The sequence below is a fragment of the Nesoenas mayeri genome (genome assembly GCF_963082525.1).
Source record: "Nesoenas mayeri genome assembly, chromosome: Z".
In the NCBI taxonomy this organism is placed as follows: Eukaryota; Metazoa; Chordata; class Aves; order Columbiformes; family Columbidae; genus Nesoenas; species Nesoenas mayeri.
This window is the reverse complement of record NC_137542.1, coordinates 62860688-62876068: the sequence shown is the minus strand read 5'-3', so window position 1 is coordinate 62876068 and position 15381 is coordinate 62860688. Positions and strand designations below refer to the sequence as shown.

General features: G+C 40.2%; 1 protein-coding gene across 1 annotated transcript; it reads left to right on the top strand.

The window, feature by feature from the left end:
• Positions 1-7055: 7055 nt before the first annotated feature.
• On the top strand, positions 7056-12450 carry F2RL1 (F2R like trypsin receptor 1; the record flags this gene model as incomplete). The annotated part of the gene is made up of 2 exons (XM_080363019.1): positions 7056-7125; positions 11345-12450. 2 exons carry the CDS (start codon positions 7056-7058, stop codon positions 12448-12450), a joined length of 1176 nt encoding a protein of 391 aa, XP_080219145.1.
• Positions 12451-15381: the final 2931 nt, after the last annotated feature.

Genomic DNA, 15381 nt, shown 5'->3' with positions numbered 1-15381 from the left:
ATTTGGTTTTAAACAGAGGTACATGAGTGTAAAACTACTGAGATTCACTCACAATGCAGAGCACCATGTCAAATCTTACTGTATTCAGATCCAAAACAACAGTAAGACCACTGAGGTCAGTGTATTGGTAATAAAGGACTAGGTTTTTATTCTTCTAGGAACATTGTTGTAGAATCACTAACACCTGGGCTGGAAGAGTTTCTCAAGGCATCACCAACTTCTCCTGCCAGGATGCCATCAGAAGTCATATCCACCTCAGTTCTGTTTGGCTAAATCACTTTAAAACTGCCAGTGATAGAGGTCCTACAGATACCCTAAAAAGTGAGAGCTCAATAAAAGCAGTGCAAATTGTTAGAACTTTTCCTAATACCTAACTTTGCTAACATTTCAGCCTACTCAGTCAAGAAAGAAAACATGCTGAAGACTTGGACATACTTTAAGTATGTCATCACGTCTCTCCACAATCTTCTTTAGACCGAACAAAATTAATCACGCCAAACATTTTCCAGATTGTTCCAATTGTTCACATCTTCTCTGAACTTTTTTCCAGTCTTCTCTAAGTGAAGATACAGACTGAATTAAAAATATCCTCCAACAAATATCTTACTGGTGCTGAACGAAGGAAGGACTTCACATACATTACAGACAAGAACCCTCTTTGCTGCAAGACAATATTGTTGACGCCAATTGTGTTTGTGATTCACTGTAATGATTCAGATTAACTTAAGAGGAATGGTTATTTTATACACTCCACCCTATATTCCTTCCAGTGCAGATGTAGAAACACTAGGCAAGAATTGTAATAGACTCATTCTGAAAACAACTTTCAACTTCCTTCAAAATAGTTTTGCAAACCAGTACATAAAAATAGTAACTCAATAGTATGGAAGGGAAAAAAATAGAAAAAATAAATCCCTTCTCAGTTTGGTCAATGTATCCCAATATTAATTTAATTAATCTCTAGAGGGCTAAAGTGCTTACCTCTTCTCACTGGCTTGGACTAACATTTCACTATACTTAGCAGACTTTGCAACCTTTTCCTGGCATCAGAAAGGTTTATGTTGTAAAATTCAAGATAAATAATTCTTGGAACTGGTGTCATTTAATTATATTACTAAAAGAAAGCAGAGAGTGGAAATTATCTGAGAAATGTTTTGTTATTTTAAAATGTTTCAGGATGCTTTCAACATTTTCAGTTATTGCTTTTAATGGTTAGCTAAGAAAGATCCATTCCTAAAAGTAATTTGGTGTTTAGATAGCCCCATAAGGTCAATACAAACTGAGTTATCTCCGTGATAATCCATCAATAAACTTCCTATGTGAGATGGACCAATAGGGTTCAGAAAGAGAAAGATGTGGACAACCTCTATCCAGTTCATCACAACTAATACTATGATTAATTTTCCACCACAATCTTCCCACTATATTTCTAATGCAAATAGATTATATTCCTAAGCATACAGCTCTTCAGTAATCTTGTTTGCACTATTGTAACACTGAACTTATTTTAAACTCCACCAGTTGACGCAAGCTCCCATTTATCATTGTCTGCTTGCAGGTGATTTACTCTGGAGACTAGTTAGCTATCACAAAAGACCCATTCTAACAAACATGCCAACACATAACAATGTTTCATTTTGTTGAGCTATTATATATTTTTATCCTAGCTTAATAATGTTTCATTTCCTCAGCACAGGTAACAGAATGGCACTACGTACATCAAACAGATACAGACTCAGCCTGAACTAATAGTTGCACTGATGATTTGCAAGCAAAGCAATCTGCACATGACTTTCTCTTCATTCTTATCTATGCAGAGAAAGTACCTCCCAGTTTACAACAGCAGCAGGATAAGAAATCACTACTAGCTAAATGGGGGTATTCTGAGTATATCTATACACATAAACAGAGACATAAGTACAAGATTATCTGTTTATTCATGAGCACACTCTGTGCAGTGCACCACAGAAAGATTGGCTATGATGTCATAACTAAACTCCTTTAAAAATGCATAAGCATGATGAATTAAGATTTCAAAAGAAGCACAAATTATAGCATTTCCTAATTTTCAGTTGCTTGATTTTGGCAACTTAACATGCTTTTATTTCATGCAGCTGTAGGCACACTTGAAGATAGACCTACTACAGGTTACACAACTGTCAACACAAGTGCAGAAGCACTGCTTTATATTCTGCTTAGAGCAAGATGTTTTGTTAAATTTGTGTGTCCTTTAGCACTGCAAAGTCAAGGTGAACACGAGTCACAGCTCTGCTTCCATGTCAGTGTGAAGTCAGGCTTGGGCCACCTATGTTTCTAGTCCCCAGGCACTGGGCATACCCAACATTTTGTTCTAGACCTTTTGCTACTTGTGTTTGTCATGCCTCCAGCCCAAGCCCTAGATCTCCTTGTTTTTGAGAAAAGTGAAAATACAGGAAGAGTTAAAGGCAAACATCAGGAACATAGGACACTGCTGAAGGTCAGAAGAATCATGATGACAGCAAATAACCATTAAGGGACCACCTTGAACAACACATATTACCTATCCCTTCCCCCAACAAAGTGACCCCCAAATGCCATGAATTAATATGCTACCCACACTGGTACTTCAAGTAATAATGACAAAACAGCACATCAGCATGACAGGCTCATAAAGCACATAATTTCTGTGGCCAGAATTTCCTAAAACTTCAAGAATCTTGCGGTAGATGGGGTAAGAGAGGGAGTGGAAGTGACTTCCTAAATACAGAGTGAAATAAAATTTATCTTTGCTACTGGAGAAACAGAAAAATATACAGCTGCTGCCCTTAACCCCTATGTTTCCTAGGATCCTTGCTGGACACACATAGAGCATCAAGGACATCATTGACAGCAAGGCCAACAAGACCTGAGCAGGAAATAGAGTTCTGTTCAAAAGCTCAGGAAAACAAGCAAGAGAGACTGCTTAAGATGGCACGGGGGCTTTTATGGATGAGAAACACAAAGAGGAAGGACAAATGGCTTCATTGTGTTAAAATGAGTTATCAAAAAGGCTTATTATACCCAGAGATCTGGTCTGGCACTGCAAAAGTACAGCCTTGTAGTAACTTAGTATTCAGGTACTCTTCTAGTTGCTAAGATATGTGGCTACTGTGGGGACAGGCTAAAACACCAAGAGATTATCCATCAACTTCTTCTGAAACAAAACTGAAACCAGTTTTTAAAATGAACCTATTTACATTTTTTCATTTGAACAAAACTTCACCCTCCCTCCTTGATTCCTTGCACTAACTGCACTGTTTGAAGCATATTTTAAGTGCTTGTGCCATCCCTAGAAGACATATTGATTTTTAAAGTCAGATTTTTATTTCCTCTCACTTCCAAAACCAAGCTCTTCTTGCACCTTAAAAAGCCCATACATTTGTATGAGACATATGCACAAACAGCCCTCCCTTACCTTCTCCCCCAACAGACCTGTGGTATGATTACAATAAGCCACACACTGAAAACATATTTGCCATCTGAATTCAGAAATTCGCAGCGAGACACAAAGTACACAAAACAAGCTCTATATATCTCTATATAAAAAATACTCCCACCCATTTATCCTAGCAAAACTGCACAAGTACTGACAAGTGCCTTGCAATGAAACCACATCCATTTCTCATTTAATAAAGGGGTACCAAGCATATTTGGCAGTCACACATCTTCATTATTAGATCACATAATTATGCCATTAAGCTATTAAAAATGAATCGAGATCTAAAGGGTGTATCCTGGAAGGTCCCCTTTGGAATCCTGCGCTAAACTGTGTTAATACCACCACAGCCACCAGCTACTCAACATGCAAGGGAGCACACACTTCCAATGATGCTTTTTGCCCAAATATGGACAGGACTTTTGTGATATTATGCCCCCCAGAAACATTGCTAGAGATGGGAATAATAAGCTGATGCTCACTTATCTTTTTGTCAATTTGGGGTATGCTTTGATAATCAACAACCCATGATATGCTAGTTCAAAGCTCTGTTCAGGACACAGTATAAAGGTGGAAGATGATTCTTTCCAACTCATTATAGCAAAATATAGCAGTATATATACACATACACAAATATACCTTTGTAGCAGAGAAACGAAGAAACTACCAATTTATAATGGAGAATTGAGATTTGATAGACATCTATAGTCATGTAGTTATTCTTTCTGTGGCAGTAGTATTTACTGCAATTATTTTCCAATTATAAACAAGCATGAACAAGAATCTAATTGGTTTGTGTTTATTTATAAACTGCTACATTTTCTTTCCAATCTGTTTGATAAATGGCACACTAAAACTGTAAATAGGTCTGACAAATCAGTTGTCTTCAATAAAGGTTACTATAAATCATTAAGGCTTGACATTACTCTGTACAGAGCTCCCAGGAATTTGAACATGATGCAGAACTAATTTGTAGACTATAAATGAGGAATCTTCCTAACAAATATTATCCCTGCTGAAGATGTTAGCTGGGAACACCAACTTCTCCATAAAAGTAAATAGAACAAAACCAGAACAAAAGCCTTGCACAGATGGAGCAACAGGAACTATTGCTTACAAGACCATTGCTTACAAAGACCATTAGTTCGTTATAAAATCATAGAGTGATTTGTGTTGGAAGGAGCCTTTAAAGATCATATAGTCCAACCTCCTGCTGTGGAGAGGGACACCTTCCACCAGACCAAGTTGCTCAAAGCCCCATCCAAGCTGAATTTTGAACACTTCCAGGCATGGGGCATCCACAGCTTCTCTGGGCAGCCTGTGCCAGTGCCTTCCCATGCTCAGAGGAAAGAATTTCTTCCTTATATGTAATATAAATTTACCTTATTTTAATTTAAAAATATTACCCCTTGCCCTATCACTACAGGCCCTGATAAAAACTCTCCCCATCCTTCTCCTCAGCCCACTTTAAGTACTCAAAGTTCACAATAAGGTCTCTCTTATAAGACAGGTTGATAGAGTTGTCTGGTATTAAAGTTGCCTAACATTCCCTCTTACAAGCTCCCTTTTTAATTGCTTGGGAATCTAATAAATCTTTTATAAGATTCTGACTCTTGCTTCTACACACAGCCACAGAAGAACTCCAATTGCAGCTCTGACCTGTCATGAGACAGCCTAGAGCTGATTTTGTCTAGTAACAGCAATGAATCTTTTTTCCCCTTGAGTTATCAATCCCTTCCACTGTTGCTGGATCCAAGCAAAAGAGGGAAGGAGCTGTCTGCTTTGAATGCTAAGGGGACAAAAAAGCAGATTGGGTGGAGTAACTCAAGAGAAAACCAATAGTGAAAACTGGGTGCTGGCAGGAGAGCACAAGCTATAGCAGAACCAGATGAGAGAAGGGCTGACCACTCCTTGTACTAGAGATCTGAGAGGGAAAACACTGTAGAGACTAGTAGCCACCACATGTGTACACACCTGTTTGAAAGGGAGATTAGATTAAAAAAACAGATGAGAAAGCTGCAACTCACTGGACAAGGTGATTAGAAGCAGAAGACTAAGTACCCATGAAGCAGTTTGTAATGGTAAAATAAACAAATAGCACTGTGAGACAGAAAGAGACAGAGAGGAAGTCTGGAGGGATGGGCTGACTTTCCCAGTACTTAGCAAGGAGTCTGAGACTAATATGAGAAATCTATGAACAGTCTTAGCTGGGTAGATGACAAACAGGAACAGTGCTTTGAGTACGGAGCAACTTACAACAAAGACTCAAAAAATGAGAGACCCTGCATGTCAACTCAGACCTGCAAATGCTCCACATGTACTTACCTTCACGCTTTTGTACTCCATTTCCATTTTCCATCTATAAATTGGAAATGATGCCGCCTTCCTCAACTCACAGCCATGTTTCATGATCATCACAGAAAGCCCACAAAAAGCACAATTTTCTTTTCAGAACAACATAAAACAGTATATTCATTTATATATTCATAACATATTAAATAAAAAAGAACAACAACAACAACAAACAACAAAAAAACAAAACCAACCAAACAAACAAATCAAAAAACCACACAATTTTGTCACCAACTGAGCACCCAGCATGTTACAGACTGACTGAAGCAGAGGGAGCTCTACTAATGTAACCAAAGAACTGACCTAGAGATGTGAACCAGGGCTGAATGTGTAGTTGTGTGCTTTATTTTAAAAAACTAAAACCACTTTTTAAACTGGTATTTGCATTGCTAAATTGGAAAACGCTGCTGACATTGCATTGTGTTTAATTCTGTCCTTGGAATCCCTATTGCAAAAACAAGAGAGTTGGTGTACTCTGAGTTTTAGCGAGGTGACAAGCAAAACCACCTCTTTCTCACACTGGCTCACACCAGCGCAGCATCATGAATGCATTTGGGTTAAGATGGCATTATACATTTTCCTACCTGTTATACAGCAATATAACAAAGAAGGGCAAGAAACTTAGCACACACAAGTCACAATAATGCTGTCCCACAACACACTCCTCCAGCCCACTTCCTCGCTAGCTTGGCCCCAACCCCAGCCCATGTGTCCCAGAAGGATCCTGTTCCGCTCCAGCAGCAGGTTGGCGCGAACCACGACAAACTCCTGGCTGCTCAAACAGGACGCCGCGGATTTACCCAGCTGCAAGATGATGGCAGAGCACCTGCCCTGGGTCAGAGCCGCACCCGCCCTCCAGCCGCGCTCCCACCGGCAGGCGTGGAGTCAGGCGGCCGCCGGAGGGCCAGCTTGAGAGTGAAGGAGGGAGAACGGAGACCCTCGGCACCCACTGGGCCCCGGCAGCCACGGAGCGGGAACACTGGCGGCGAGACCAACAGCCGCATCGAGAGGGTAGCGGGCGCCCGCGCCATTTCGAGGCGATCGCAGCGCACCCGCTGGCAAGCGTTACCCTGCCATTTTAGGGGCAGCCCCACAGCCCTTCGGGCGTGGGGGATGTGGCTTGTGGCCTGGCTCGGCTCCGCCCGCCGCCAGGCTCGTGTTGGCCAGACCGCCCCCTCCTAGTTCAGGTATCAGGTGAAACTGGTCAGGCGTGCGTGAGAGGCGGCGGTGCTCGGAGCGCAGCGGGAGGATGGCTGGGCGTCGTGCGCTGTGCCTGCTGCTGTTGCTCTGTACGCTGTTGGGACCCACCACACCTGCAGGTAAGAGGAGTGCGAGCTGCGGCTGATGGGTGCTAGAGCTGCCGGTGGGGCTGTGGTCATCTGCGGACGGCAGAGCTCTGGAAGGGCTCCGTGGGTGCCGCGTTGGTTGTTCGGCGCCCCTCGGCTGCGGGCTGGGCTGTGGGCGGTGGCGCTTCAGTTCGGGAGCGGTGCGGGGGCACGCTGAGCTCTCGGTGGGTGAGGCGTGGAGGCAGTGGGGCTGAACCGCCCCGAAGAGCAGGTTTCTGGCCTCCGGCTAGGGTGCGAGGGGCCCGGAGCGGGCTGGGAAAGGTTCTCGTGGAGTCCAACGGGTTCGAAAAACTCGGGCCGGTAGCTGCCGAGCTGCCGGGACTCGCAGGGAGGGCGCCGCCGATCGGCCGGCCTCCCCGCCGGGCGGAGGAACGCAGCTCGACGGGCAAGCAGCTGGCTCGACCTCCATCCCTGTTTGGTCTTCTGGGGGGCACGAAGCTGGCGGAGAGTGCTGCGGGACGGCATGTCCTACGCGGGGTCTCCTTGGGAGCTGCCTGGCACGCGTGGCCTGGCTCACATGCATCGGTGCTGTACCGATCTCGTTTTAGGATAGCAATCTACTTACAAACTGTCTGTAAACAGAAAAAAAAACCCCTTAAAAGTCCGTTTTCTCGCTTTTTTCCCCAACTCTGAAAAGCTAAGAGGTTTGGGCTTTTTTGTTTGATTGGTTTTTGTTGGTTTTTTTTGTTTGTTTGTTTGTTTTGCTTTGCTTTGTTTGTTTGGGTTTTTGTTGTTGTTGTTTGGTTGTTGGGTTTCGTTTGTTTGTTTTTAACCGTAATTCGTATGTTTCTTACCTTATATTATTGTTTATTGAACGTAAGTGCTTTTTTGGGGAAAAAAATAATTATTATTTCACTCCTGTAAGGTTGATGTCTCATTACCTTTTCTAGCAAACCTCACTGCCATATCTATGCATGTCTTTGCACTGTGTCCTTCTGTATTTATTCGTTCTAGGCTTCCTTACATAATAAAAGTGTATGTGTAAAGATTGGGTAAATATTGATGCCAGAATTACAGTGGGTCCTGTTTTCACAACAAATGGGTGCTAGATAGCTGCAAATTTTGTTGTTCAGATTGGAGTTTCTGAAATTAAACTACCTCTTAATATCCCGGTTGCCTGACCTGGGCGGGGGGGAGCAGTTTGGAATCATTTTGGGGCAGGGGGAAAGGAAGTAGTATGCTTACAAGTTTTAGCTGCGTGCTTATTCTTCTGGAGTAGGGAGATGAAATGACCTGGAAGTGTGATCCTGTGCCAACCAAGGGAGACAGAATGTAAGCCAGGGGTTTATTGTGGCTCTTTTCTAATAGTCTAATACCATTACAGAGTTGTGGTGAATGTGGGCTGCAGATCCAAGAACAAGGGTAATCTTAACCTTGCCTTAGTCTTGTGTGGGTATTACCATGACCTAAGCTAATTAATTTGGTAACTCTGTGCTGCTATCACTTTTGCGTGTGCAAAGTAGGTATAATCCTTCGTTTTTTATGCAGTGGGTTATGTCTTCTGGACAAATGGCAAAGGTGTTGAAACAACCTTTTGTTGTGGGAGGAGAGTACGTTTTTCCCATGATGCCAAGGAAGCTTTTTCCGTGGGCAGATTAGCAAGTCAGTTGCATTCTCTACATGTGAGTCAGGCAGGGTGAAACTCGGCTTGGAAAATAACTCAATTGTTATGGAAAACTGAAAGCTCAGAAGGAGTAAGAAGAGGATGTAGAAAATGCACATACCTAACAAAGGATTGGTTGCTTGGTGAGGGAGTGTTAGCTGCGAAGACAAACAGGACGCTGAACCGTCTCCCTGTGTGGCTGCCAGCTGGTCTAACAAAAGCTGCCCAGTATCTGCAGTCAGAACTTCCAAGACTATGTCTTAAAAATATATATATAAAGCAAACCTTTGTCTCTGCTCTACCACTTTTGCCATACTAGGTCCTGTCTGTGGTTCATGTGTCTGTCAATATGCTTGTTTATAACTCTTACTCTAAATGTGTTACACAAGCACTTTAGAGCATTTTTAGTGAGTATTTTTCTTTTTTTTTTTCAACTCAACCTTTGTACATAAATTGCAAAGCATTGTTTTATGTACGATAACAAACAAGTAGTAAGAACAAAGTGGTAGTATTTGCTCTTCCAGTTTTCTACAATAATTTAAGTCTTTGGACTTAAATGCAGATAGTGTGACTGCAATCTGATAGTATAAGGCATTTACTGATGGATAGGTGCTTAAGATAGCATTGCACACTGCGCTTTATTAGGGTACTCTGAGAACTGTTGTCAGTTTAGAATAAATGGTCTGCTCCCAAGCATCACCAAGGTCTTTATCAGCTAAGCTATAAGCCTGAGAAAAAGGCTTTGCTTAGCTGATTATCATTTACATTATATGAATCTATGTAAATTATGTTCCTCAAGCTGGTTTTATGGTTTCTATTATTCACAGCTCAGATTAAGGACCTGAGATTTCTGTATTATACAAGTAGACTTTGCAGTTTTTAACTTGAAGATCTGAGAGCAGAATTTGTATAATTCTGTCCTCTTGTAATTTTACCACATATAGGCCAAAACGACTGGTTGGTATTTGGATTCATTTTCTTTGAGTGTTGTTTTATTGATATAATCCAGATTTCAGACTTCATGCAGACTACTGCAAAGGGTTGTCCATATAATTGTACTGGAAAAAGTTTTCTTACACCTCAGTTTTCCAGTGAAGCCTGCCTGTACCTGGAGCTTACCAAATACTTGTTAAGTGGAGCTAGGGTAACTGAATTCAAAACTCTAAAAAGCCCCAATATATGCTATATTTCTGTATATCTCTTTAGGTCACACAGTCTAGACAGGATGGTAATGTTGTATGTCAGGCTCTTGCAGTAATAACTTGAACTGGTATCTAAAGTTGTGCTGCTTTTGAGAATCTGTACTGGAAAACACACATACTTGTGTATTTACATATTTCCTGTGTGAGAATTGTTTTCTTATTCTTAAAAATGTAAGGTGTAAACATTTTTCATTCTGGAACTGTATCAAAACACTGTTTCTTGAATAACAAGGGCACCATTCTTCAATACCATTTGTGGCTTGTACACAAACCTGCTGGTCAAGAAGACTCTCCTTTATACTCCACTTAGGGTTTTTTTTGTGGCTAACATAATCTTCAAATATTGATAGAAACTGAGATAAGCTTAAAAATAGTTCTTCCATGGATAGTCAAGTTTCATGTCCCAACAGTTTAGCTCGGTGGATATCTGACCTATTGGAACAGTGAGAGTTCAATGGACAATATCTGCTCTTGCAGTTTAACCTATAAGCACGAGGGGACAGCTTTGGGTCTGGAGAGGTTCTGAACTTAACCGTATGGAGGCTGTCATACAAGACAGAGCAGTCAGGAATGGCTGGCTTGCCTATATGGTTTGTAAGTTACTGTGGCATTCAAAGAGGCAGAGCAAAACTTGAAGTGATAGCTCTCTTGTGTAGGAAGCAACTATAGCTGTCATCTCAACTACCTAGCACTCTTAAATAGAAACTGCACAGACTGTCTGACCATCTCACCCATGAACTGGAAGCAGAACTCAGGTGATTTATCCTGTTGCATCTTCATACACCATGTTAGTCTATTGAAGTTTCAATTCAGATACAGTGTAATGTGCATCTTTTTTTTCCCCTAGAGGTGACCTGTGTATAGCTTTGGCATTACATTCTGAGTTTCCATTCCAGCTTCTCAGAGGCTAGCATGTTTTTTTTACTGCATACCTGATTTTTAGCCCATCTAAACTGGGGAAACTCCTTCTGCAGTTACATTAGCCTGCTGCAAAGTTTTATGAGTCCCAGCAAATGGGTAATCTGGCATTGCCATGTGAAAGGATAATGTTTCCCTGGGGTACTTGAAGGAGCTTTTATTGTAACTATACAGATGGTAGGAGCACCTGACAGCCATTTTAATAAGGTATTTTTAATATCTCTGGTGATGTGTAAAAACATTTTGTTTGCTGATACAATCTTTGAATAGGGATATAGGTTGACTTTTTGGATAATAAGCCTAAAACACAGGAAAGAAAAATTGTCAAGTGTTGAAAAAACAGTATTAATTTTTCTGTTTATGAGACCCTCTTTAATTCTTCATAGTACATCATGATGTCTAGTTTATTTTTAAAAAGGATAAAATGTCTGTAATTCAGTAACAATTTTTTTTTTTTTTTTAATTTTAGAGAATAGAGGAACCAGCAGTTCAAAAGGAAGAAGTTTTGCTGGCCAGAAAGTTCCAAATACAAATAATGCCTCTGAAGAGTTATACGAAGTGGATGAATTTGCAGCAAAAGTCCTCACAGGAAAGCTGACTACAGTTTTTCTTCCAATTGTCTATGTCATTGTTTTTATCGTTGGTTTGCCAAGCAATGCCCTGGCCCTCTGGGTCTTTTTTTTCCGAACAAAGAAGAAACATCCAGCTGTGATTTATATGGTTAACTTGGCATTGGCAGACCTTCTTTTTGTTGTTTGGTTCCCACTGAAGATTGCATACCATGTAAATGGTAATAATTGGCTATTCGGTGAAGGTCTCTGCAAAGTACTTGTTGGATTTTTCTATGGAAATATGTACTGTTCCATTCTCTTTATGACATGTCTCAGTGTGCAGCGGTACTGGGTTGTAGTGAACCCCATAGTGCATTCAAGAAAGAAATCTGAAATTGCCCTGGGCATCTCCATTGCTATCTGGATTCTGATTTTGTTGGGCACCATTCCATTGTATCTTGTTAATCAGACAGTATATATTTCAAATCTTAACATCACTACCTGCCATGATGTGTTGCCTGAAAATGTTTTGGCTCATGATATGTTCAATTATTTCCTCTCACTTGCGATTGGACTCTTCTTAATCCCAGCTCTACTCACTGCTGTTGCTTACATACTAATGATTAAGACTCTGAATGCTTCTATCTCAGATGTAAGCACTGGGAAGAAAAGAAAGAGAGCAATCAAACTCATTATTGCTGTCCTGTCCATGTATCTTATCTGCTTCACACCTAGCAATGTGCTGCTTGTTGTGCATTATTTGCTCCTCAAAACCTACAGCCAGAGCTATCTGTATGTGTCGTACATAACTGCACTGTGTCTTTCTACTTTGAACAGTTGTATTGATCCATTTATCTATTACTATATTTCAAAAGACTTCAGAGACAACCTCAAAAATGCTCTTCTTTGTCGAAGCGTGCGAACTACACGGAGAATGCAAGTGTCTCTCTCATCAGGCAGATACCCCAGGAAATCAAGTTCTTATTCTTCAAACTCGAATGGGACCACTAAATCAACCTACTGAGTTTAATCCTAGAAAAGTGAACTTTTATTACTACTGCTGAAAGGATGGAAGTGACAAGAGAGTTACTTTGTACAAGCAGAGACTTCAGACTCTCCTCTATTTTTAATCATATTGAAGCTTGGATTTCAGAACTGGCAGCTGCTTACGCTGTGTAGAAATCTTAAGCAGACAAATCTTCCTTGCTAAACTGGAGAAAAATAATCATGACATTTCAGATGCTCTGCAAGAATGGAAGAGCGTTGTGGTTGAAGACATTTTTATTTAATATTGAAGCTGTTAGAAAGCAAAATGTTACAGGAATGTTATGTAGTATTGCTAGAATACAGGGTGTTTCAAAAAGATGGACCTAATTTCAAGGGAGTGTATTTTGTGATGGCAACATGTTACAATTACACAAAAAATTAGGCATCTAGTCATAATGATTTGAAACTGTACCCCACTCTTTCAAGTGATAAGAATTTCATTCATGGGCAGTTTGTGGTTGCAGATATATCGGTTGATCTTTTTGAAACACCCTGTATATCTCTGCAACTGTAAACTGCCCATGAATGAAACTCTTACCACTTGGGAGCATAGAACATTCATAAAAAGATTACTAAAACTTAACTCATTAAACAATTTGTAAATTTTTGTGTAATTGTAACAAGTTTCCATTGTTAAATAAACTGTTTTGAAATTGGGTCCATCTTTTTGAAACACTCTGTGTTTAATTAACAGAGAAATCTGTTTTGTTTGGCTTTAACTGTAATGTATTAAACAGCTGAACAGATTGTATATGTAGGACCTTGCTCTATGTACCTGCTCACAGTGAACATTATTTGAAACCATAAAGAGAAGCAAAGGAGGATCCATTTCACCATCTTGGTGTAGACTGTTTATTATCTTTAGTATAATACAGTTTTATATTGCTTTCAAAGTTACCAATGCTGTAAATACTAACATGTCAGAAGCCTGTAAGGTTATCCTGTTGAATTGACAGGCTGAACTTGTCACCTAGCACTGAGATAAAATATTAGTTGAGATTATACACTGTTACTTAATACTTGTCAGTACATGATTTGAAGTGGGGATATTTAACAAAGTTTTGATGAATAGCTATTTGATTTTTATATAATGTGCCTTGTATTTTTTAAGATATCTAAATAAGATTTTTTTTTTAAAGTAAGATATTTGAGTTGGGTGCCTTCTTTTATGCTTTTACATGCTCTTCAATACGCTGAGTAGTTCAACTTCCTTAGCTTCAGGTAACAAAGATATTATTCTTATCAGTGAATTAGAAGTCTGGTAACGGTAGCCGTAATGTCTAAATGGGTTAAGTGAAATTTACCTAATGACACTTTTGATTGCAAACTCTTCCCTTATTAGCAGATAAGTGGTTCAAAACTCTGGGGGAATGATGAGATACAAACAAACACATTAACAAGATAGCGAACTTCAGCCCCAGTGGATTTCTGAAATCTTTTAAATAGTCTTCCCTCAGTCACAATATTTGTGACCACTCAGGAATATAGAATCCTATTTTATTTTAATCTGCAAATCTGATGGATATATGTTTGATGAAGTAGGATTTAATTGCATTTTTTTTCAAAGCTTGCAGTCCTGATACATTTCTCCAAGCTGTACATTAAGCGTGCACATCCCAGTGACCTGAGACACTACAAACACAAGCAAATGGGGAAGACCCCTCAGTCCAAAAAGTACTCTGGGACAGCTGGTACATGGATAGGAAATGTTCACCATTTCAAATATGGACAGTAAGGAAGGGGATAGATTGAACCACAGCAAGAATTTGAGCAGTCTTTTATAGTTTAAAGACTACTAAGTATTGACATGTAAATTATTTTTTCTGTGTGCTGGTCTGTTCCTTCCCTTGTCTGATCCTTTGGTTTCCATGTTCTCCTTCTACTTCTGTAACAAAGTTTTATCCCTCATAAATAATAAAGACAAAGAGGTTTGTTTCACGTGTTTGATCTCTCATCTCAAGGGTTAATTAAGCTCTAGCTTTCCTTTTATCTGCTGCAGTTTTGTCTACTAACTCCTAGGAGGTGCTTAGTATGAAATAAGGTTGTTATGTGGTGGTATTTCAGAGGCCCAAGCTAGAATAGCAACTTATATTAATCAATGTCTCATTGAGGACCAGAGAGTTTAGAGCTCTTTAGATTTTGTGGAACACAAATGCTTCCCAGGCATAAACAGCTTGCTCTTTCTGTTTCCTGACAAAAATGCAGGGAAGAAATGCCTTATTTATTACTCAACTGAAGATGTAATGCAGCGTCATTACCAGAAAATCATTGTACATAAGAGGCCATAGTTCACTGAAGGATTTAGGAAGAAGGGGGTTGCACCATCTTCAGACTGCTGTCTGAACACTTCCCTCAGCCTGTATGCGATAAACAGAGTATGAGAATGTCCTTGCTCTTGCTCAACAGCAGTGTGCTTCTTGCTCTGTATATGGCAGTGAGTAACATGAGGGAAGGGCATCCAGTTCATGTGATCACAGCACTACATGTGTTCTGCCAGAAGTCCAAGGGTTGTGGGTTGTATGTTGTAAAGATGATTAATTGTCCATATGTGTCTATATAATACCACAAAGATAGTGTTCATGATTTATGGATGACTGTTAAATTGCTGAAAAAACAGCCAGTCTTTTGGGGGCCAAGATTTATTTATTGTTATTTAATCAGAAGTACACCAAATAATGCTTTTATGTATACTCTCACTCTTTGTTCTTCCTTTACTGTCACTGATGGGGTAAGAGTTGGGGACTATCAATCACTCCACTGCAGCTCAAGTGGAGTGCTGATCCTCTTGACCACTTCTCCCTTCTAGTTTTCTTCATCTGTGGATTGACAAAGCAGATTGCAAGGAAGAATCTTTCATCTCTTACCTGCAGCAACAGTGGATGTCTGCCAATGACACGTGTAAGTTAGA